The following is a 23,947-nucleotide window of genomic DNA, read 5'->3' as shown; positions in this document are numbered from 1 at the left end:
CACACTGATCTACTTCTTGCTTGAGGAGGAGGTGGAGGTTGAGGCAGAGGTGGGAGCTGCCTCTCCCCCTCCCCCTCCCTCTGGAGCGGGTCCTGGTCACCGTGACCTTCCAGCGTCGGCGGCGGTGACCCTGGCTGGGCGGTCACCTTCACCGGTGCAGGTTTTTGCTGACCACCTTACCTGGCCTCGCTCCGGCCCTCACTCCACCCATATTCCTCTTTTATTTATAGCCTACAATTATTTCTCCCATCGACCGTTTACGTCAGTGCCGTCAGCGCCGCGCGAAGGCCTATGAAAACCAACATCTCGCAGGGTTAGGCCTACGCCGGACGATCTGTAGTCGTCGGCGGAGGCTGTCCTTGAAACATTCCTCCCGCCTAAAAATGCCGAGGCTTCAACGTCGCGCCGTAAAAAAGGCAAGTTTCCCCTCGCGATGGAACCCGTTTTTAGCAGCTACGGCGGCAGAGCCCCACTAACGCCGTCGGGAGCGCGCCTAAGTCTCCAGATTCTAATTAAAAATAAACACCCAAAGAAAAAAAGCACTGAGACAGGCAGGGTCTCGGGCTTCACTTGAGGCTCCGGAGCGAGTGGTAGGCGCAAGCGCACCACGTCCTCCTGACCTTCCTCCCACGTCCCACCGACGGTCCTATCGGCGACTGAAAAAGGTCGGGAGTTTTTAGTCGAAGCGGTCCCGACGCAGGGGCCGAGGGGCCGAGGGGCGGCGCGGGGGGACAGGAGGGGGAAGGGGAGACGGAGGGGTGAGGGGAGGGGGGCGAAGTGCCTCTACGGCCTCGCTCTTTTCGTGCTCTCACAGTTCCGCACCAGGACACAAGGACACGAGCCGACACAGGTACTCCCGGGGCGGCGAGTGGAGCACCGCCCCGACACGCCTGCGCCGCGAACGCACCAGCTAGGAAATGGCAAAGGCTTTATAGGTCGTCGCTAAACCGTCTTCATCATCAGGGAACACATTTGGAGGTGAAGTCACTGATGCCTCTCCTGCTGCTGCTCCTCCTCCCTCTTCCTCCACTAACCCCCCCCCCCGCTCCCTCCTCCCAGCAGCAGCAGCTCCAGGTGAGGCGGGCAGGTCTCCTTCGACGAGTCACTCAGCAGTCTGGTCATGTCCAGTCAAGCAGGTCACTCGTCTAACCCGCCCGACCCAGCCTTGGGGCTTCTGACCTGCTCTCTTCATTCCTCCTCCTCGTTTCCCGCTTCCCTTTTTTGCATTCCTTTTAATCGTCATCTTTTCTCCACTCGTCTGCGAGGTAATGGCTGCTCGCTTTGATGTAACGGCTGGCAATTCTCGGAATGTTTTTTTTACAATATAATAAACCGATATATATATATATATATATATATATATATATATATATATATATATATATAAATATATATAAATATAAATATATATATATATAAATATAAATATATATATATATATATATATATATATATATATATATATATATATATAAATGGAAAAACACTCTACCGTATTGATACTATTTATATATATGTAAATTATCTTTATCTCTCTACATTAGCTTCGATATTTATAAAATCGAGACCAAGCCTTCCCCGTTTACCGTGGATTTCTAGCAGCCGCTCCACCGAACCACCAGAACGACCGAGTCCGCCGTAAAGCAGCGTCTCATTAAGCAATTACCTCTCGGCTGGCGACCTCGCACATCGGCGTCCCCAATTCTGCGGGATTCTGCTAATGTTGTTGCTTAAAGACCAAGGAATTCCACACCTCCTGTACCTCCCCTCCCCAGCACATCATGGCCGCAGCAGGATTTCCCAAGGCGGCCTTCGCGTCACAGTCATCATCGTCGTCGTCGTTGTCACAGTCATCATCGTCGTCGTCGTCACCGTCATCACTGTCGTCGTCGTCGTCACCGTCATCACTGTCGTCGTCGTCACCGTCATCTCTGTCGTCGTCATCCGCGTCCTAACTCCATCTCGATCAGGCAAGCGCAGCATCCGTCAACGCAAATGCAGCCTCATAAATGTTAATCTCAGGATGCCTCTGCGTGTCTTGCCGGTATGGACTGGCTGCTGACCCTGCACATGCCCCTTCCCCTGCCCCCCCCCCTACTGCTCGTGCCCCGTCACCTGCCCCTGCCCGTGCCTCTTCCCTTGCCCCTGCTTCTGTTCCTCCTCCTTTTTCTGCCCCTGCCCCTTCTGCTCTTCCACTCTTCCACTTCCTCCTTCCTCTTTCCCTCCCCCTGTCCCTACCCATGCCCCTTCCCCTGTCCCTGCCTTGCAAAACACGGCACCCTCACCAGGCATCGTCCGCGACTCTCCACCCGCCGTCGGAGAAATCGCGCAGGTAGGCAGCGGCAGCGAGGGTTGGGGTGGTGCTCTGGGTGTGAATTCCCGACGGGGCATCGAGCATAGCAAGGTCTTCCGTCGACTACTCTGGCTTGCGCCTCGCTAGCCACCACGCGGTACCCTCCCCGCCTCCCTCTACCGCCCTCCATCCTCCCTCTCTCCCTTTACCTCTTACCCTTCTCTATCCTCCCTCGCTCCCCCTCCTTCCTATCACCCCCCTTCCTCCCGCCCTCTACCCCTCCCCACTCCTATTCCCTCCTTCTATACTCTCCCCTCCCCCAAACTCTTCTATCACCCCCTTTCCCGCCCTCTACCCCCTTCCCCTCCTCCTCCTATTCCTCCTTCTATCCTCTCCCTTCCCCCCCACACCTACTATTAACCCTTCCCTCCCTCCCCCTTCCCCCTCTCTCTCCACCTACCCCAATCTCTAAGGCAGAGCGCATCCCGAGACATCGAAACACGCAAAACCTTTTCCTCTTTCTCCGCCGATGTCCCCGATAGCTCAAAAACGCTCGCTTATATATACACACAAAAACAAAACAAAAAAACGACCATTATATTTCTTATTTCTCTTTTAAACCTTTCGAGAAAAAAAGAAAGAAAAAAAATCGTACCTAACTTGTTTTGCTTCGATAGGATTTTTCGATATCCTATTGCTACTTCGGGTCTGGATAAAAGTGGAAATTCAATTTAAGAAAGAAAGAAAGAAAAAAAAAATCACAACAACAATAACAACAAAAAAAAGGTCGTGTGATACCTACTTGCTGCGTGTGTCTCGTAGGTATTTGGGTAATAGCTCCTTTTATAACAACAACAACAATAATGGTAATATAATGATGATGGTGATGAGCATGATAATAATAATAACAATAATAATAATAATATAATAATAATGATAATAATAATTTTAATATAATGATAAATGTAATAACAATAATAATAATAACAATAATAATAATAATAACGACTATCTAATAACAATAAATGATACAACACTATCAATTAGCAAGATTATAGCCGAAGGATTATATATCATAGTCGCTTCAAGTTTACACATTTCTTGCTCTCTGTCTTCCTAGTTGATTTTCATGGATCTTGGGGATGGTCCTCTTTCCTTTCTTAGATGATAAAAAATGAAGGCATGATTATTGATGACAGCGCCTACGAGCACGTGACAGCACTCATGACACAGCTGTCAGAGCGCGTGCGAGGCCGTTTTTCCTTTCTCAGTCGAAGGGTGTTTAGGGATGTTGACATTTCTCTCTCTCTCTCTCTCTCTCTCTCTCTCTCTCTCTCTCTCACACAGACACACACAGACACATACACACACACAGACACACGCACACACACACACTACATAAGCGAGCTACGGACGATCACACAAGGACGCTACAGGGCCAACACAGCAGGCCTCCAGGACGCGGCCACAAGAGCGCCCGCCCTCGAAGGCCGAGGGGCAGACGGAGGCAAAGCGACAACGGCAAGGGCGAACTACTTGCTACAGGGGAGGCGAGCGAGGTCAGGAGGCAGGGGGTGGGGCGGCGGGTGTAGGGTGGGCGGGCTTGCGGGCGTAGGACTACCCTCTCTCCCTCGTGCTACTCACTTCCTTTACTATCGTCTCCTGGGGAAGGCGGCGGGCTCTCCTTCAGGTGGTGAGGGCTTTCCATCGTCATCTGGCGAAGGCTAGGTGCGGGCGGGACCCACTCTGACACTCTCACCTCCACCTTGACCTCTCTCTCAACGACCTCCGTCAGGCCGCCCTCACCTCACACGTACCTTGGGGGGCTAAACCGAGGGGGAGCTTCCTTGGGGGGTTTGAGGGGAGTGCTTAGTGCAGGGAGGACGTCGGCGAGGGGAGAGACAAGGGGAGCTGGGCTAGCTGTGCGGGCGGGGCGGGCGGAGAGGGGAGGCGCGTCCCTGCTGCTGCTTCTGCTTCCGTCGTCCTTGGCTTTGGGGGACTTCTACGGCGCCATCACACCTGGAAACCAAGAGAAAAAGAGACGTCAGTTACCTGCTCCACTCCTTAAAAGGCTACAACTGACAAAAAAGTCCACATATTGATAATAAAACCCCGCTTATTTTATTTTTTTCGGATGACACCTTAAAGGACAACAAAATCGTTCCTGGGAAAACATAAAATTATAACTTGGGACAAAAAAAATCAAACCTACAGGCTCGAATTATTGTCTTTACACGAGAAGCTTCGAGATTAACTCACAATGTGTTATCATAGACAATGCAATTTTGTTTTATCTATATTCACCGACAAAGATGTGTGTGTGTGTGTGTGTGTGTGTGTGTGTGTGTGTGTGTGTGTGTGTGTGTGTGTGTGTGTGTGTGTGTGTGTGTGTGTGTGTGTGTGTGTGTGTGTGTGTGTGTGTGTGTGTGTGTGTGTGTGTGTGTGTGTGTGTGTGTGTGTGTGTGTGTGTGTGCGTGTGCGTGTGCGTGTGCGCGTGCGTGTGCGTACAACTCCGAAACAAGACAACAAGCAGCGCCCTTGTGACGTCACCATTTCTCTGGAAGATCGCCTCGTCCGAAACCGTACTCCCGAGGACGAGGTCATCCGGACACGCGAGGCACTGACCAACTATCTCCTGTCACCAAAATAGCTGTCTCTTTATTTATTCATTTATCTATTTTTATTCTATTATTATCATTTTTTTTACAGCCAGCTATCAAAATACCATACTGCTTCCCTCCCACCCCTCCTCTTCCCTCCCTCGTCACACGTAATCGTGACGAAATGTTATTTTTTCTCCCCCCCCCCGCTGTAATTGCTCTCCGCTCGCCCCATTACACCATTAAAGACCATTAGCCGACCTGTAATACCATCCAGTATCATCCAGTAACAAGGTCTGATTACCTCTCGATTGCTCTTCTACGTCTCTATGTCTCTTCTCCGATTCCTTGTAGGTACGCTCATTCTACAGGACGTCTTCCACGCCCATTTCCGAAAAAAAGTCTTGACACGCCCACGCTATACGATTCAAGTCCGCCTGCGCTTCTATAAATAAAATATTTCGCGGGAAAGTGTCAGCGAAGCGATTCGAGAGGAAATAAGTCATATTTTCATTTCTATGGGAACGTTTTTCTCTCTTTTTCTTTCTTTCTCTCTCTCTCTCTTTGTGTCTCTTCCTCTGATCTACCCCTTATTTTTCCAATCCCCGCTTCTCTTTGTCTTCCTCCTTTTTCTCCCCGCTCTCTCCGCCTAATCTGGCCGCGACTTTTCGTACCCTCGACTTCGTAATATACGAACTTTTGTCTTGTTAAAGGCTTCTTTTCATCTCCGACCTTCGTATATCTGAGGTTTGTTAAAATATTTCCAACTTCTCGAAGCCAACCTCTAAGGCTCTTCCGCGTTGGCACAGCTGATCTCTGGCGAATGGACGGAGGGGGTTCATCTTTACGAGGCATCCTCCCTCCCCCCCATTTCCCCCATCCTCTCTCGTTCTCTCTCTCTTTTCTGTCTGTCCCTGTCTCTGTCTCTCTCCCTCTACCTCTCCTTCTCCATCTCCATCTCTCTCCCTCTGTGTGTGTGTCTGTCTCTCTCCCTCTCCATCTCCCTCTCTGTCTATCACTGTCTCTCTCTCTCTCTCTTCCTTCTCCTCCCCCCCCCCCGCTTCCCACCTGGATAAAAATGGGTAACGTGTGTTGACGCCTCGCACACACGGCGCTGAGAACCCTTTTTCGAAGCTCTTCACAGGCCATTCTTTCTTCGCCTCTTCTGTGTCTAATTCTGCTCCATTTACACGTTCGAGAGAGAGAGAGAGAGAGAGAGAGAGAGAGAGAAGAAGAAGAAGAAGAAGAGGAAGAGGAAGAAGAAGAAGAAGAAGGAGAAGAAGAAGAAGAGAAGAGAAGAGAAGAGAGAAATAAAAAGAAAACGAAACAGAAACACACAGACAAAAAAAAACATACCAAACAAACAACCAAAGAAAACGAGACAGACACAGACAAAACAAACAAACAAACAACCGAACACAAACAAAAACAAAAAAACAAAGACAAGGAAACGATCCCAGCTAACCACCCAGCCACACGTGTCCGGGACAAGGAGCGCCGCCCAATGACAGATGGCAGGAATGCAAATCCGCAGGTGACGATCCGACGGGTTGACAGGTGTAAGTTCAGGGCCGGGGGGTGAAGAGTGACCGGGACAGGGAGCTGGGGGGAGACAGAGAGGGAGGAGGAGGGGGGGTGAAGAATGACCGGGACAGGGGGCAGGGGGGGAGGCAGAGAGGGGAGGGGGAGGGGGAGACGGAGAGGGGGAAGGAGGGGGCAGGGGGGAGAGGGAGGAGGAGGGGGAAGGGGGAAGACAGAGAGGAGGAGGGGGCAGGGAGAGAGGGAGAGGGGAAAAGGGGGGGAAGAGAGGAGAGGGGATGATGAAGAGGGGGAAGTGGGGGGGAGGGGGCAGCTGGGAAGGAAGAAAGACCCTTGTCCGACGGGGATACTCGCCAAAGCACGGCCACTTTTTCTCGAGACTCCGAAGGGTAAATAAGGCGCTGATGAATGGACAAAGGAAGAGGGAAGAGGGAAGACAGAGAGAGGGAGAAGGGAAGAAGAGGGAGGGAGAAGGGAAGAAGGGGGAGTGAGAGAGGGAGGAAGGAAGAGAGGGAGAAAGGAAGACGAGGGAGGGAGGAGAGCAGAGGAAGCAGGGAAGAAGAGGGAGGGAGAAAGAGAGGGAGAAGGGGAAAAAGAGGGAGGGAGGGAGGGAGGGAGGGAGAGAGGGAGAAGGGAAGAAATGGGAGGGAGGCGGGAGGGATAGATAGATAGATAGATAGATAGATAGATAGACAGATAGATAGATGAATAAATAGAGACGCTCCAGGACAAACGAAGCTAAGAAAGAGGATGAGTATGATAAGGAAAGAGAAGGATGATGATCAAAAAGGAAGTGGAGAAGGAAAACAAGAAGAAGAATAATTACGAAAGGGAGCAGATGCAGAAGTAGATGAAACAGAATAAATAAAAGAAGAAAGAGGAGGAAGGCGAGAGGCACAAAAACTGGTTCACTGGGTCGGCAGAATAATAAAAAAGCTTTAGTAGCTCAAGGAAAGGGAAAGAGCTGAGGGAAGGAGGGAAGGAGGGAGGACGGAGGGAGGAAGGGAGGGAACATGGAGGGAAGGAGGGAATGAGGGAGGGAGGGAGGGAGGGAGGGAGGGAGGAAGGGAGGGAGGGGTGGGGTGGAACAGCTGGATCTGGAAGGTAACGAGGAAGGGATGGGAAGGAGAAATAAAATATAAAGAAGGGAGGAAAGGGAGGGAAATAGATAGGGAGAGGAGAGAAGGCAGAAATGAAGAAACAAAGAATAAAAGAGAGTAAAGAAACGGAAGAGAGAAAATAAGAGGACAAGGAACGCAGAAAGATAGATAAATAAGAGATAAAAGAACCCAAGAAGAGAGAGAGAGAGAGAAAAGAAAAGAGAAATGAAAGAAAGGAAAGCAAAAGAAGAGCTTACGGGAGGAGGAGGAGGAGGAGAAGAAAAAGGAGAAGAAGAAGGAGGAGGAGGAGGAGAAGCAGAAGAAGGAGGAGGAGGAAGAAAAAGGAGAATAATAATAATAATAATAAGGACGAGGAGGAGAAGAAAGAGAAGAAGAAGAAGAAGAAGAAGAAGAAGAAGAAGAAGAAGGAGGGGGCATCGCAACGACAAGAAAGCGGCGTCGACGAAGGCGTGGGACCAGCAGCGACGCCGGTTCTTCGCGCACTAGTTTCCGGTAACGGCTTCCGGCCAGCGAGGAGCGGAGCGGGAGTGGCCGGCGGTCACGTGGTCTCGGAGGCGCCAGAGGGGGTTAAAGGGGCTAAATGGGGGGGGGGGGAGGGTGTAAATGGAGGGGGAGTAAGGAGGAAAAGGGTTAAGGGGGTAAAGCGGGTAAAAGGGGAAAGAGAAAGAGAGAAAGAAAAAAAGTAAGGAGAGAGAGAGAGAGAGAGAGAGAGAGAGAGAGAGAGAGAGAGAGAGAGAGAGAGAGAGAGAGAGAGAGAGAGAGAGAGAGAGAGAGAGAGAAAAGAAAGAAAAATAAAGACAGACAGTTAAAGGGTCTTAGTGACAGTAAAGAATGAACACTAGCGGAAAATAAACGCCAATTATTAAAGCGAACGGCACACTAGGCCTTCAGAACCCCCCACCCCACCCCACCGCCCACCGCCCACCTATCCCTCCATAATCCAGACCCACTTAGCTTCAATCGCCATCACAGTAAATAACCAACACTTCATCAGCTGAGGGAAATATCAATGTTCCAATACTGCTAAATAAATAAATAAATAAATAAAAAATCACCCCCTCCCGACACACACAAAAAAAAGCAAAACAATACTGAAAAAAATCAATTATTAATATATATCTTCCCCCCAAAAAATCAATACTACTAAAACAAATAAATCATGAAATATCCCCCTCAAAAAAAAAAAAAAAAAAAAAAAAAAAAAATCAATCAATAACTCCTCCAACTCCCCCGAAAATAAACAAATAAATAAACTTAAAGCGACAAGAACAACGCCTTGTAACACGTCGTTTGTTTTGCATGGGATTAGTATACATAGATCAGCGGCAAAGCTCGTCCTGAGTCCAAAAATCGCTCACAATTTGCGGAATGTTTCTCGAAAATGTTGGCCCCGTGAATGCCTTTGTTTTTTTTTTTTTCTCTCTCTCTCTCTCTCTATTTCAGTTTCTCTTTTTCTCTCTCTCACTCTCTCTTTCTCTCTATTTCGGTTTTCTCTCTTTTCATTCTCTCTCTCTCTCTCTCTCTCTACATCACACATAAACAGTTATTTTAATCATATTTAAACACAGACACGCACACACACAAACAAACAAACACACACAAGCACACACACACACACACAAACAAACACACACAAACACTCAGACACACACACACGCACACACACAAACAAACACACACAAACACTCAGACACACACAAACACTCAGACACACACACAAACACACACACACACACACACGATTAAGAAACGAATCAAGCGCTAAATTCAGCCCCGAGATCCGACCACTTGACACCACAAGGAAGACAGGAGCTGCGTCGTGATGGTAGTACGTAATGCCAACAGCTGATTTTTGTCATGCGCCGTGTCATGAGGGGAACCTTGGCGACACGACTGCACAAACACACAAACACGCAGACGAAGCCAAATCACACGCATACACAAGCAAGTACGAATCACATACACTCGTACAAGAAAAACAAAACAAAATAAAAAATGCACATGCACACAAACTACAACTCATACAACCAACACACACACAAACACACACACACACGCACGCACACAAAACAAACACACTATCGTCTCGCCTCAACACACACAGACCCGGTAGTCACCACAATAACTCAACCACGGCACAAAACCTTCACCATATATGGGTAACGTCTCCACCGCGCGAGTGTGTGTGTGTTTGTACATGTGTGTGAGTGATGAGAGAGAGAAAGAGAGAGAGAGAGAGAGAGAGAGAGAGAGAGAGAGAGAGAGAGAGAGAGAGAGAGAGAGAGAGAGAGAGAGAGAGAGAGTGAGTGAGTGAGTGAGTGAGTGAGTGAGTGAGTGAGTGAGTGAGTGAGTGAGTGAATGTGTGTGTGAGTGAGAGACAGAATGTGTGTGTGTAAGAGAGAGAATGTGTGTGTATGTGAGAGAGAGAGAATGTGTGTGAGAGAGTGTGCGTGTACGTGCGTGCTTGTAAATATGCGCACACGCATATGCATATGTTTACACAAGGTCTCCAAAAGCCCAGCTGAAGGAGAAAACCCCGCGGCTCTCAGAACTAAGGTCACCCGTCAACACCTACGAGGAAAAATGACTCTAATGGCGTTCGCTATATTCAGGTGGTCTTCCGACGCGTGCTGCTCAAGGCGACGACGCGCAAAGCATCGCAACGACTGAGCGAAGGCCTCGGAGTCGCGGCGAAGGCTAGCGATTCCTCTCACCTGCAGCATCTGGATCCGCAAGCACCAGGCGCTGATCAAACAACAACGACGGGTGGACAATAACAACAACATCGGCGAGAAAAAAGCGATAATAACTACAGTAACGATAAGAGATTTATGTTTGCAATAATAATAATAATAATAATAATAATAATAATAATAATAATAATAATAATAATAGACATAAGAAGAAAAAATCAGGGCAAGAAATATTTAAACATCTGACATCATCAGTATCATCATCATCATCAACAACAACAACAAAAACAACAACGACGACGACACCAATAAATAAAGACCCTAATAACAAGATCGAAAGAAAGGAGAGAGGAAAGGGGCCAAACCGGGCACAAGACACAAAAATGTCGACTGACCTCCCCTGTCCTGTGGCCGTCCACCTGCTCTTCCCTCTTCTCTCCCCCTCCCGCCCAGTCTCGCCTCCCCTCTCCTTCTCCTCCCTCTCCCCCTTTCATCTCCCGCCCATTCTGGCCTCCCCTCTCTCCTCCTCCCCCTTCCCCCTCCCACTTATTATCACCTGCCCTCTCCCCCTCCTCCTTTCCCCTCCCGCCCATCCCCCCCCCCAGTTTGCGGTCATCATCTATGGCAGGTCAAGCCGCCCCCAAACGACCGCAACTGTTAAATGTCCGTCCAGCCCAGCCCAGCGTGCCGCCTGCGGTCAGCGCGACCTTTTAAACTGTCACACATATCAGTGAGTGCCACCGGAGATTGGGGGGGAGGGGGGGAGGGAGGAGGGCCAACAAATAATGTGGCTTGTGTTTCCCCTCAGGCGGTAACATTAGGATACATAGAAGGGAGGGGCAGAAGAGGAGGAAGACAAAGAAGAGGAGGAGGGGGAGGAGGAGGAGGAGGAGGAGAACGAGGTAAGGGTAGAAGAGGTTTTGAAAGCAAAGGAGGAGAAGGAGAAGAAGGTGGAGGGCGTTTTGTAATAGTAGTAGTAATAGTAGTAGTAGGAGGAGGAGTAAGAGGAGCTGGAGGAAGAAACAGGTCCCCCTCGACGCGGTGATGTTACTGTATCATGGTGTCGCGTCGGGAGCGTCACAAGCCCTTATCCCGATCTTCTAAGACACAGCATCCGAACAACACGCACGGAGACGCCGCTAAGGTGATCTTTTACAACAGGATCTTGCTAAATCTTCCTTGACCGTCGAGTCTTCCTCCTATGCCTACAAAATAACTATGAATCCATTCCTTGTACATCAAGTCTGCTTATGCCTCCATCTTCTGCATACACTTGACAGATACGCCATGCTGTCAAGAGCGACATTGACAAGGGAAAGAGAACTCCCTGAATAAGCCGTTGACAAAATGGCTAAAGAAGTGACACAAAACTGAAGACGGTAAAGTCCCAAAGTATCCTTAAGAGACCAATAAAACTCCCTTCTTCCCCACGTGGCATTGGTGCTTCTCAGACAATAACAGTCCGAGTATGATCCACGATCGGCAGAGACAAAGAAAAGAAAAGAAAAGAAAGAAAAAAAGCAAAACAAAATTAATATCGTTAAAGGGAAGGAAGAGAAGATGTAGGGAAGGGAGGAGGAGAGGACGAGGAGGGAGGGAGGGAGGGGAAGGGAGGCAGAGAGGAGGGAACCAAGGGAGTCATGGAGGGAGGCAGAGATGAAAGGAGGGAAGACGAGGAGGGAGGAGGAGAGGAGGGAAAACGGGAAGGAAAGGAGGGAGGGGAATGGAACCAAAGGGGACAAGAGGGAGAGAGAGAGAGAGAGAGAGAGAGAGAGAGAGAGAGAGAGAGAGAGAGAGAGAGAGAGAGAGAGAGAGAGAGAGAGAGAGAGAGAGAGAGAGAGGAGGGAGGCCCGAGACAGATCAAAGACTGTTGTTTTGGGTTTCAGCGAGGCGTTCAAAGTGGGGTTTTGGCCCTGTGGGAGGCATCCGAGGCGGCTCTGGTGGCTTGTCCGGGGTCGAGTCTCAGTAGGGGGTGGCACTATATTGGTTGGGGGTTGGGGAGAGGGGAGGACAGGCTGGCACTGCGGGAGGGGGCTTAGAGTGACACCCTGTGGGGGAAGGGGAAAGGAGAGAGAGGGGGGGGGGCGATGAGGCACTAGGGTTAGAGGAGTCGGGGAGCAGGAGGGAGGGAGTGTGTGTGTGTGTGCGTGTGTGTGTATGAGTGTCAGAGAGATTAATAAGCAGATAGATAGATAGAGTAAAAAAAAAGGGATATTGGTGTCCAGACCTAGATAAAAGAAAACCCACATATCTCACTTTCCCTCCTTGTAACTAATACCTCTAAACCTTTTACGAAAGACGCAAAAAAAAAACACAAAGATTTATCCCACCTTCGGACTCAGACCAAGAAGACAAAAAGCCTATATGCCGAGAGAGAGAGAGAGAGAGAGAGAGAGAGAGAGAGAGAGAGAGAGAGAGAGAGAGAGAGAGAGAGAGAGAGAGAGAGAGAGAGAGAGAGAGAGAGAGAGAGAGAGAGAGAGGGCAACAGAAAGAGGAAGAGAAGCGGCACGGAGGCAGCGCGAGGTGGGCGGGAGGAGCAAGAAACCGCAGGTACAACCCGCGGCACGGAGCGGGGCGGAGCTGCGGTGGGCCGCTGGTCCGCGTGGCCCTGTGCCTCCCGCAGCCGCCGCCGCCATCTCGCCGCCTTGACAAATTGCTTCCGCGCTGTGACCGCGTGTTTTCCGCGGTGCCCGCTAGGTGGCCGCAGCGCCGTCGTGAAACATGGCTGATTACGGGTTGTCGGCGGCACCTGTCGCCGTGTTACAACCCTTGCCGAGCGTAACAGGTGTGCACTTCGGCCTGTAATCGCCTGGATGTATCATCGATGCAGCTCTTTTTTCCGCGGCAAATTCACGAGGATCTCCTCACCCGATTCCGAGCACCGTTGGGCATCGTCTGCGCGGCCCGAACTCCCTCAAAAACAAAACAAACAAAAAACAAGGACACTAATAAAGCAAGGAGCGCGGACCCACCCAAACCCAGCTATCCTTTGGAACTGAACTATTATTTAAAGAGACCCAAATAAGGGAAACGTTTCCACTCGTTAAACGAAGAAGGAAAAAAAAGAGGCAGACAAAAAAACTCAGCGACTCTGGCATTGGCGTGATCGACCACCGAATCGCTACTGACTCAGAAGCTTCGTTGGAGAGGGAGTACAGGGGTAGGGAGTAGGGGGAGGCGCGAGGGGAGGTCACTGGGTACTTTCCTCACCCCCCCCCAAACACCGAAGAAGGGAGAGAGAAGAGAAGGACGGGAGTAGGGGTGGGTGGGAGAGGGGGAAGAATCTCCTGGGTACTCTACTCCCCTCCCCCTCTCCCTCCTACACCGAAAGAAGGGAGAGAGGAGCGAAGAGGGCGGGTGGGAGGGGGCAGGGAGGGGAGGGGGAGTAATGCCCAGCTGTCGCGCGCCATTCATCGCGGCCGCAAGATGGCGCTCGATTCATCATCATCACAGCCTCCTTCGGATCGCGACGCTGCTTCTGAAACGCCACGCTTGTTATCTCCCGTGTGAACGATGACTCTCTCTCTCTCTCTCTCTCTCTCTCTCTCTCTCTCTCTCTCTCTCTCTCTCTTTCTCTCTCTCTCTCTCTCTCTCTCTCTCTCTCTCTCTCTCGCCTTAGTCATCATCGCCCGTACGTGCTGTCGAGGTCGCTGACAGCGCCAGGTGACGAAGGGAGTGAAGTGCGGTCGTTTGCGAGGGTGGGAGGGATGGAGGGAGGGTAGGAGGAACGGAGGAAGAAAAGGAGGGTAGGAGGGAGGAATGGAGGGACGGAGGGAGGAATGGAGGGACGGAGGGAGGAATGGAGGGAGGAATGGAGGGAGGAATGGAGGGAGGAATGGAGGGAGGAATGGAGGGAGGAATGGAGGGAGGGAGGGTGGAATGGAGGGAGGGTGGAATGGAGGGAGGGAGGAATGGAGGGAGGGAGGGAGGGAGGAAGGAGGGAGGGAGGGAGGGAGGAGGGAGGGAGGGAGAGAAGAGAGAGGGGGAGAGAGGAGAGAGAGAGAGAGAGAGAGAGAGAGAGAGAGAGAGAGAGAGAGAGAGAGAGAGAGAGTGAGTGAGTGAGAGAGAGAAGGAAAAGAGAAAGAAACATAACACAGAAAGAGAGGAAGAAAGACAAAAAAAAAGAGTGACCATCAGATAGATATATATAGATAAAGACAGAACAAGAAATCGGATCAAATCTGGACCGCAAACCGCCACGCGCAGAAGGCAATCAAATCCCCTAAAACTTCAGCCGACAAAAAACCCGCGAAATCTGCCGACAAAAGAGACAACATCGACGACAATTTGCTGCCGAGTCGTTCGATTTGACACCGGGGACGACGCAGCGGACGACGGGGAAGGGACGGGGACGTAGGTAAGGCAGGGAAAGGTAAGGCAGGGGAGGGAAAGGTAAGGCAGGGGAGGGAAAGGTAGGGCAGGGGAGGGAAAGGTAAGGCAGGGGAGGGAAAGGTAGGGCAGGGGAGGGAAAGGTAGGGCAGGGGCACGGCAGGGCAGGACAGGGCAAGCCAGAGCATGGCAGGGGGAAGGTAAGGAAAGGAAGAGCAAGGGCAGGACATCACAGGGCAAGGCAGGGCAAGGCAAGGACAGGACATGACAGGGCAGGGCATCGCATGACACACACGCCCTCATGTACCCGGACCGGAAACCATGTTGGCGATTATCTTTTATTCTTTAATTCTCCCTTCCTTCCTTGGGAGCGAAGGGGAAAAAAGGGGTGGCGAATAGAAGAGGATAGATCAGGGTGACCCTTGCTACACTTACGTAATTACGAACAAGCAACATCAACAACCGCAAGCATAACGTCACATGCGTCACTTCTATTTCCCTTTAGGCATTCACAACGAAAAACACTCCCAAAGACAAACGAACAAGACCACCAACGATACGAATTAACACGACCAACAATGGCGGGTCATAAGTGGCAGCCATCTTGGATCGTCGGTCTTCGCAAAAGCCGTTACGTGTTTACTTTTTTTTTCTTTTTTAATCGCTCTTTTCCCCTTTCCCGCGGTTTAATTACGTGTTGAGTAATGGTATTAGGGTTATGCAAATTAAAAAGTATCGGTCTCCTTACCCGGGATGCAGGGATGAACGTACAGATAAACCTTAAAACAATTCCCGTTCCCAGAATCCTTCTCTCTCTCCCTCCCTCCTTCTCTTCTTCTCCTTCTTCCTCCTCCTCCTTCACCCTCCCTCCCATCCTTCTTCCTCCCTCCTCCACCCTCCCTTCCTCCTCCTCCACCCTCCCTCCTCCTCCTCCTCCTCCTCCTCCACCTCCCTCTCCTCCTCCTCCCATCCTCCCTCCTCCCTCCTCCTCCTCCTCCACCCTCCCTCCTCCTCCTCCTCCTCCTCCTCCACCCTCCCTCCCTCCCTCCGCCTCCTCGATGGCTATCTCGGGGTCCTCTCTTGGCCGAGTATTTTAGGACCATTGATTGACCTCTGGACGGGATGCAGCGAAAGGTGGAGGTGGAGGTGGAGTGGGAGTTGTAGGTGGAGTTGGTGATGGAGTGGGAAGTGAAGGTACAGAGGGAGTTGGAGGTGGAGGGGAGTGGAGTGGGAGTTGGAGGTGGAGGGGAGTGGAGTGGGTAGAGGTGGAGTGATTGGGTGGTGTGGAGTGCGAGGTGGAGTATAGGGAAAGAACGACCGTGAAAAATACTCTATTCTTTGTTCATCTTCATTTTCTCTCTTTTTTCGGTATACGTTGGTTTCGCATGTCTTCTCTCTCTTACTTTATCTCTCTCTCTCTCTCTTTCTCTCTTACTTCATCCCTCTTTCTCTCTCTCTGTTACTCCACCTCCCTCTCTGGCTTCCTTTCCCTCCTTCCTCGTTAATAAATTAGTAAAGACTTTTATACCTCACTTGCACCTGCCGCCCACACGCCTATTCACCATCCCCCTCCCCTTGCCTCCCACGCCACTGCACTCACACCTTCTGCTTCCCCCTTCTTCCCCCCCCCGCCCCCTTTACATCTTCACACTCCCCCTCACTCTCCCACACCCTCTCTCTCCTATCCCCTCCTCACCTGCACTCCCACCTTCCCCCTCTACACTCTACTTGCCTCCCCTCAACCACACCCAATTCCAGAAAAGAGCGGCCTCAGAAGTGGCCTGCTGGATAAAAGCAGAAGCAGGTGATAAAATTCAAACATACCCTTTGGAAGCAGACAGTTCTAGAACTCTCATTGTCAACGGAGAGAGAGAGAGAGAGAGAGAGAGAGAGAGAGAGAGAGAGAGAGAGAGAGAGAGAGAGAGAGAGAGAGAGAGAGAGAGAGAGGTAGAGAGAGAGAGAGAGAGAGAGAGAGAGAGAGGATTAAACAGGCTAACAGAAACACAGACAGAGAGAAAGAGACGAAGAGAGATAGAGAGAGAGAAAGGGATTAAACAGACTAACAGAGAAACACCCAGACGAAAGCGGATAATAAGACCTTGAGCAGATGATAGAATGAAAAATTATAGGAGACGAAAAATAGAGATAAGATACAAAGATAAGAGAGAGAAGGCAAGAGGCGATACCTAGAACAGAATAGGTAACCAGAAAGAGAGAGACGAAAACAAAATAATACACATAAACAAGAGAGAGAGACAGAAAGAGCAGGAGTCGAAAAGCGGAATAAAGATCAAAAACAAAAAAATACAAGTAAAACAAGTGAAAGACAAAAAGAAACACGAAACGAAAAGCGGAATAAAGGAAACGAAAAGCCCCCCCTAAATAAAACACAAAAAACAAGAGACAAACTAACAAAAACCCCACGAGACAAGCAGAACAATACAGACAGGCAGAGAGCGGCAGAAATAGAAGCAGGAGAACGGCGCCCAGAGTAAGCAAAAAAGACGACCCAAGCAGGAAGGGCGGGCAGCGAGGGCGTCCTTGCATCGACTTCGCGATATCCATAATCGCGACTTGACCAGAAGCAGTTCGCAAGTCATGGTTCCTGTATCAGGCCGACGGAAAAAAGGGTGGCGTATCTATCCATCCAACTATATTTCTACCTATCTATCTATCAAATCTATCTTTCTACCCATTCACCTACCTATCTATCTACCCCATCTATCTTTCTACCCATTCATCACCTATCTATCTATCTACTACATCTATCTTTGTACCCATTCTCCTATCTATCTACTACATCTATCTTTGTACCCATTCTCCTATCTATCTATCTACTACATCTATCTTTGTACCCATTCTCCTATCTATCTACTCCATCTATCTTTCTACCCATTCACATATCTATCTATTCCATCTATCCACATATCCATCTATTCTATCTTTCTGCTTATCTACCTATCTATCTTTCTACACATCCATCCTTTTACCTATCCACCTATCTATCTATCTATCTATCTATCTATCTATCTAGGTAGTGAGAGAGAGAGAGAGAGAGAGAGAGAGAGAGAGAGAGAGAGAGAAAGAAAGAAAGAAAGAAAGAAAGAAAGAAAGAAAGAAAGAAAGAAAGAGAAAGAAAAAGAAAAAGAAAAAGAAAAAGAAAAAGAAAGATAAAGATAAAGAAAGAAAGAGAGATCCTTTTTTAACCTCAGCGCCGAGTCGTACGCAACTGCCCCTCCGAGTCGCACTATGAGGGGTCGTGCGCAACAGTATCAGGAGCCGCAGAAATCGTGATGGTGACGGCGATGATGGTGATTAAGACGGCAACGGTGGCGACTCTTGGTTAGCTCACGTGGGACTCTCCTTTGCGGAATGTCTGCAGGAATGAGCGGCAGGGAGGGAGAGGGAGAGGGTGGAAGAGGTAGGAGGAGGGAGGGAGAGAGAAGAAGAGGAAGGGAGAGTGAGAAGGAAGAAGAGGATATGAGGTAGGGAGTGATAAAGATAGGTAACAGATAGAATGACAGATAAACAAACAGATAAACAGAGAGGCTAATTGAAAAAAAAAGAAAAAGAGGCAAGCGAAACACAGACACACACACACACACACACACACACACACACACACACACATACACACACACACACACACACACGCACGCACTCACACGCACACAAAACACGGACGAGGAGATCCCTGCCGCGGACGGAGATGCTTAGACGAGGCAGCGGTCTGTGGGAAAACCAGCAGCGCCTCCTTCAACCCACGCAAAGGGACGAGGCACTTAGTCGCGGCAACCGTCCGTGGACAACAGAGCGCGCGCGAGTGGTGGAGGGAGAAGAAAGGAAGGAAGGAATAAAAGGGGGGAAGAGGAGGGAGGGCAGGTTGATAATAAGGAGGGGGAGAGGGGGGGGCGTGATACACTTCTAGGGTGCGGAGAAAGAGTGGGCGGCCATGCCTGACAGAGAGGACAGCTGAAGGTGGTAAGAAAACGTACCACCCCCTCATTACGAGCCTGCAACGTTCCTCGGACGGGTGCCGTGTGTCTCCGTCGGATCGCTAAATCATCAGTAAAGAATAACGACAAACGCAAGCACTCAGAATCTTTCCACGCTTCGTAAAACTGCTCGTTGTCGTATCTTTACACCGAAATACCCGGCCGATTGATCGTATTTCCGCGGTGGAAGAGGAAAAAATCGTTTTATTTTTTCCCATACATCCATTACGGATGGGTCGTCCGTAATGAAGCAACGCTGAGGAAAGATTTATTGCAAGAGTATGGCGACTACGCAACGTCAGCGCCGATAATAACTGGCTTTGATGAACACGTGTCTAACCTTCTTACAAAACTCCACAAACCCATCAAAAATAAAAATAGATGCAGCAATCTAGAAGAATTTCGCGAAGAGACGTCACGATCGCCCCCTTCCCGACTCTACCCACGCACATACGACTCGCGCCTTTTTCCCGGCCTCGCGTGTCTAGCATAGGCGATTCCGCCACAAACATCCTTCGCCGAATACCGACACATAAAACGCTCATTTGCATCCGACTTGCTCCAGCGCCACCGTTGCGGGAAGGGGGGAGGGGGGGAGGGGAAGGGGCCGTGCACCGCTGGCCGTCGCATTTGGGTTTCGTGTTAACCGGAGCAGCGGCGGGAGGAGGAGGAGGTGTGATGGGCCACCTGTCGCTGTTCGAGGGTGGGGGCGTGGGGGAGGGGAGGTGGGGGTATGGGGGCAGGGGAGGGGAGGGAGGGAATGAATGGGGTGGGAAGGGGGCGGGGGACGGCCTGGATTCATCTGAAAAATTCTCTCTCGCGTCCGTCAGGTGCGGCTCCCGCGCGTCTCCCGCCGAAGACCGATCTCCACCGCTCCTGCGGGGTCCGTCGCCTCGCCCCCAACCCGCCTCCCCGTCCGCCGAGGGAGGCTCCTGCGAGTCCTGCTCGCCGCGGCCCGGAGGAGCGAGCGCCGGGAGCGCGGTTTCCGCGGTGTCCGGCGCTGACCCAGCTGGGGGGTTCCGCGGCTCACCGCTGGCGCCAAGCACACGCTGGCGTCAGCAACGTGACTCATCACACGCCACCCTCTGCCATCACGCCACACATCTGCCGCCGCCGCCGCCGTCACCATCACCTGCGATCCATCCGTCGCCGAGAGAGCGCTGACTCTCCATTCTCAACTCATGCGCCAGGTTTTTCTCCTTAAACATCATGCAATGAATGCTTTCGTCGCATTCACCACTATCACCACCACAATAAACGAGGAACTCTTACCCTCAGTCGCCACAACGCATTCCGGATGTATCCAGCATCACCCACTGTCACTGAGCATCCTTGGTCTCCTTCCACAGGCCGGCACCGAATTCCCAGCATCACTGTGTACAAATCCACGTCGACTGAACCGTCACCACCAGCACACAAATATCAAAATCACAGCACTCAACAGCACTTCAAAGCACCTCACAGCACTCCACAGCACATCACACGCGGGCACAGCACCTCAAAGCACAGCCTTTTCCACGGCAAGAACCACCGCTCGTGAGACCAGTCCGCAGCAGCTCGCGACGCAGTCCTCACCTCACGGGGAGCGGAGCCGTAGTAGCAGCCGCGGCCGCAGTAGCCCCTCCGCGACCATGGTCAAGGGCAGAGACCACGACGAGCGAGCCGCGGCGGCGGACGCCAGGCTCGAGGTCGCCTGCGCCCGCTCTCATGAATGAGGGCTCCGGCGTCCCTCATAACTCACGGGCGGGAGCGAGCGGCCGAGGTCGCCCGTCGAGCGACGCACTCCGGACACTCCTCCGTCGCCCCCCCTCCCCCCCGAGTCACGCTGCGGCGCTCGGCCTTCGGGGAGACGGAGAAAGTCGCGCGACGGCGAACTGGAGCAACAACACCAAGGCCTTCGAGGCGCCCGGGCCCCGCGCCAGGGAGAAGCAAAGCAAAGGGGCAAGGAACTGACTCAAAGGGTGAAATAAAGAGGAAGAAGAAATAAAGAGGAAGAAGAAATAAGGAGGCAGATAGGAAGAAGAAATAAAGAAGAAGAGAGGAAGAAGATAGAAGAAATAAAGAGGAAGATAGGAAGAAGAAATAAGGAGGAAGATAGGAAGAAGAAATAAAGAGGAAGAGAGGAAGAAGAAATAAAGAGGAAGAGAGGAAGAAGAAATAAAGAGAAGCAAACATATCTAAAGAAAGGATGGTCTAAGAAGACAAACGCGGAAACGGGCGAGATAAAGGGTAGGGAAAAAAGAAGAAAAAAAGAGTAGGAAAACGTGATCCCAGAAAAAAAGATGATGAAAAGGAAGGAAAGCAAAAGGAAGAAAAAAGGGAGACAAAGATAAAAAAAAAGTTGCGACGCTAAATAAAAAAAAAGGGTTGCAGTATTTGTTCTGACCGAAGTCGCTCACCAAAAGCTCCGCGTCGAGCAGGAAAGTCCCTCGACAAGTCCCAGCGAATGTCCCTCGACGAGTCCCAGCGAATGTCCCTCGACGAGTCCCAGCGAAAGTCCCTCGACGAGTCCCAGCATGGAGATCCCCTTGGAGATCCAGCAGATGTCCAGTCGACGATGTCCAGCGTCCCGAAGTCCCAGCGAAAGTCCCTCGACGGGTCCCAGCGAGGAAGTCCACGAAGTCCCAGCAGGGTCCGAGAAGTCCCAGCGAAGTCCGCGGCCTGGAATCTCGCAGTCCGACCGAGGTGTGGCGAGGTGTGGCGCTTCGGTCCCCGTCGGTCACGCGAGCGAGCGAGCGGGGTCCGAGGGTGTAACCGAGGTCCAGGTCTCCTTCCCGACGCCAATCGCTGCGACTGGGAACGGCAACAGTTGGCACCCCGGAACGCCCACGAGGGAATTTTCTCGTTTCTGGTCTTGTTCTGGCCAGGTGCTTTGGGCGGGCGGGCGGGTGGGTGGGGGTGGGGGATGGGGGGAGGGAAGGCTGGGAGGAGGAGGGAAGGCTAGAGGAGGAGGAAGGCTAGAGGGAGGAGGACGAGAAGAGGAGGAGGGGGAGACAGTGAGGAATGGAATTGGAGGAGGAGAGAGAGAGAGAGAGAGAGAGAGAGAGAGAGAGAGAGAGAGAGATAGGCAGAGAGAGAGAGAGAGAGAGAGAGAGAAAGAAAGAGAAGAAGAGAGAAGAAGAAGAAGAGAAAGAGAGAAAGAGAGATAGAAGGAAAGGAAGGTGTGAGACATGGAATTGGCACTCAGGAGAGAGATCAATCCATGACCGCAGAGAACGAGATCGATATCATATGGGAGAGTATATGTAGCGCGACCTCAAATTGTACAACTCCATTCCTCCATATATTTCAGGTTGTATATATATATATATATATATAGAGAGAGAGAGAGAGAGAGAGAGAGAGAGAGAGAGAGAGAGAGAGAGAGAGAGAGAAGAGAGAAGAGAGAAGAGAGAAGAGAGAAGAGAGAAGAGAGAAGAGAGAAGAGAGAGAAAGAGAAAAGAGAGAAAGAGAGAAAAGAGAGAGAAAGAGAGAAAAGAGAGAAAGAGAGAGAAGAGAGAAAGAGAGAGAGAGACACCAGATGGCCTCGCGGGGTCCGTCCATGACCGCACAACGAGCTCGACATCATTGGGAGGAGAGTTTGTAACGCGACCTCAAATTGGCCGCAACTCATTCCTCCATTATTTCCAGGTTGTGCTCGCTGGATCCAGGTTGTGCTCCGGTGCCTCCTCGGTCGCTCCTCCTCCTCCTGCAGCCTGACGAAGGACGGACGGCGAGGAACCTGACCTCCCGCTGTCATTCCGCGAGAGACCCTAAAAAATATTCCCCTTTGTTGCAAGTGCATTCCGCGCAACGACTTTAGAGAAGGCTTTTCCTTAGTACAGCGCCGTGCCGAACTACACGCTCTTACATGTACGTAACTACAAGTGACAAAATATCGCTTCAGGATAAAACTAACGTGAGAGAGAGAGAGAGAGAGAGAGAGAGAGAGAGAGAGAGAGAGAGAGAGAGAGAGAGAGAGAGAGAGAGAGAGAGAGAGCGAGAGCGAGAGCGAGAGAGAGAGAGAGAGAGAGAGAGAGAGAGAGAGAGAGAGAGAGAGAGAGAGAGAGAGAGAGAGGGAGGGAGAGAGAGAGAGAGAGAGAGTGGTAAGAGAGAGAGAGAGAGAGAGAGAGAAACACGAAAATAATTAAAGTTTATTTCGAGTACCCGGAAGAAAGGGCATCTAACACGCACTGGCCAGCCGCTATATCAATCAACAAGGTAAGTGACTGGGAAGAGAGGGACAGCGAGAAAGGAGGGAGGAGGGAGGAAGGAAATAGGAAAGGGAGGGAGGAAGGAAGGAAATAGGAGGGAGGGAGGGAGGAAGGGAAGGAAGGAAGGAGGAATTAGGAGGAGGGAGAGGGAGGAAGAGAAACAGACAGAGAACGAAAGAGACAACGAGAGAGAGAGAGAGAGAGAGAGAGAGAGAGAGAGAGAGAGAGAGAGAGAGAGAGAGAGAGAGAGAGAGAGAGAGAGAGAGAGAGAGAGATGCAGAGAGAGAGAGACAGAGAGAACCATGCCCAAAGCGTTCCCCTACATCCCAAAAAAAAATGCGACGCTGAAACAAAACTCCCCCCACATCCCCTTCCCTTACCCCCTCCACCCCCCCCCCTCCAAGAAAAGAGAGAAAAGAGACGCAAACAGCTGGACGGGCGGGCGGGCGGGCGAGCGGGCGGGCGAGGAGGGAAAACGAGGCCAGAAAACTCGGGTCGAGTCGCGGACGCCGCCCACCAGAGACAGCAGGTGGCGGAGGAGTTCCCAGAGGTGATGGCTTGCGATGGCGGCGGCGGCGGCGGCGGTCGCGGACACGGCGGTAGCGGCGGAGGCGGCGGCGATATGGGACGGTCGCTGCGTGCGTGCGTGCGTTCGTTTGTGCGTTCGCTATGCCTTCCTCAGGGGACCGTCCTCGCTATTCCAAGAGTGAGTGAGAGAGAGAGAAGAGAAGAGAAGAGAAGAGGTAAGGAAAGAGAGAGAGAGAGAGAGAGAGAGAGAGAGAGAGAGAGAGAGAGAGAGAGAGAGAGAGAGAGAGAGAGAGAGAGAGAGAGAGGGAGAGAGAGAGGAAGTGAGAGTAGAGAGAGAGAGAGAGAGAGAGAGAGAGAGAGAGAGAGAGAGAGAGAGAGAGAGAGAGAGAGAGAGAGAGAGAGAGAGAGAGAGAGATTGGCAGACAGATAAAGGCCAAAAGAAAAACACACAAGGAAACAAGACAATGGGCAACACCGCCACCAAACTCCCGGCAGATCCCAAAGAGGCGCAAGAAGAGCCCGAGAGAAGACGTAAAAAGAAACAAAGAGATGATAAAGAGGAGATAAAGAGGAAATAAAAGAGACCCGACCAGCTGCCATCGAAGATCCATCACGAAATTATTAACCGAACGCAAGAACAGAACAAAACAAAACAA

The 23,947-nt window shown here is 51.0% G+C and overlaps 1 protein-coding gene across 9 annotated transcripts in view; it reads right to left on the bottom strand.

The window, feature by feature from the left end:
- Positions 1 to 23,947, bottom strand: part of LOC113814998 (orphan steroid hormone receptor 2) — a 214,340-nt gene that overhangs the window by 37,535 nt on the left and 152,858 nt on the right. For 6 of the 9 annotated variants that reach the window (XM_070130058.1, XM_070130053.1, XM_070130056.1 and 3 more), the window contains exon 2: positions 3,938 to 4,312. The exons of 1 other annotated variant lie outside the window; for it this stretch is intronic. In XM_070130058.1, coding sequence (XP_069986159.1) covers positions 3,938 to 4,007 — 70 coding nt within the window. In that variant the 5' untranslated portion in view covers positions 4,008 to 4,312. Of the gene's footprint in view, positions 1 to 3,937; positions 4,313 to 19,842; positions 19,979 to 23,947 lie in introns of those variants that run through there. 2 more of the 9 variants (XM_027367077.2, XM_070130059.1) reach the window with 2 other exon arrangements.

The sequence above is a fragment of the Penaeus vannamei genome, chromosome 14 (genome assembly GCF_042767895.1).
Source record: "Penaeus vannamei isolate JL-2024 chromosome 14, ASM4276789v1, whole genome shotgun sequence".
NCBI lineage: Eukaryota > Metazoa > Arthropoda > Malacostraca > Decapoda > Penaeidae > Penaeus > Penaeus vannamei.
The sequence above is the reverse complement of the archived record's forward strand: the minus strand, read 5'-3'. Positions and strand labels throughout refer to the sequence as shown.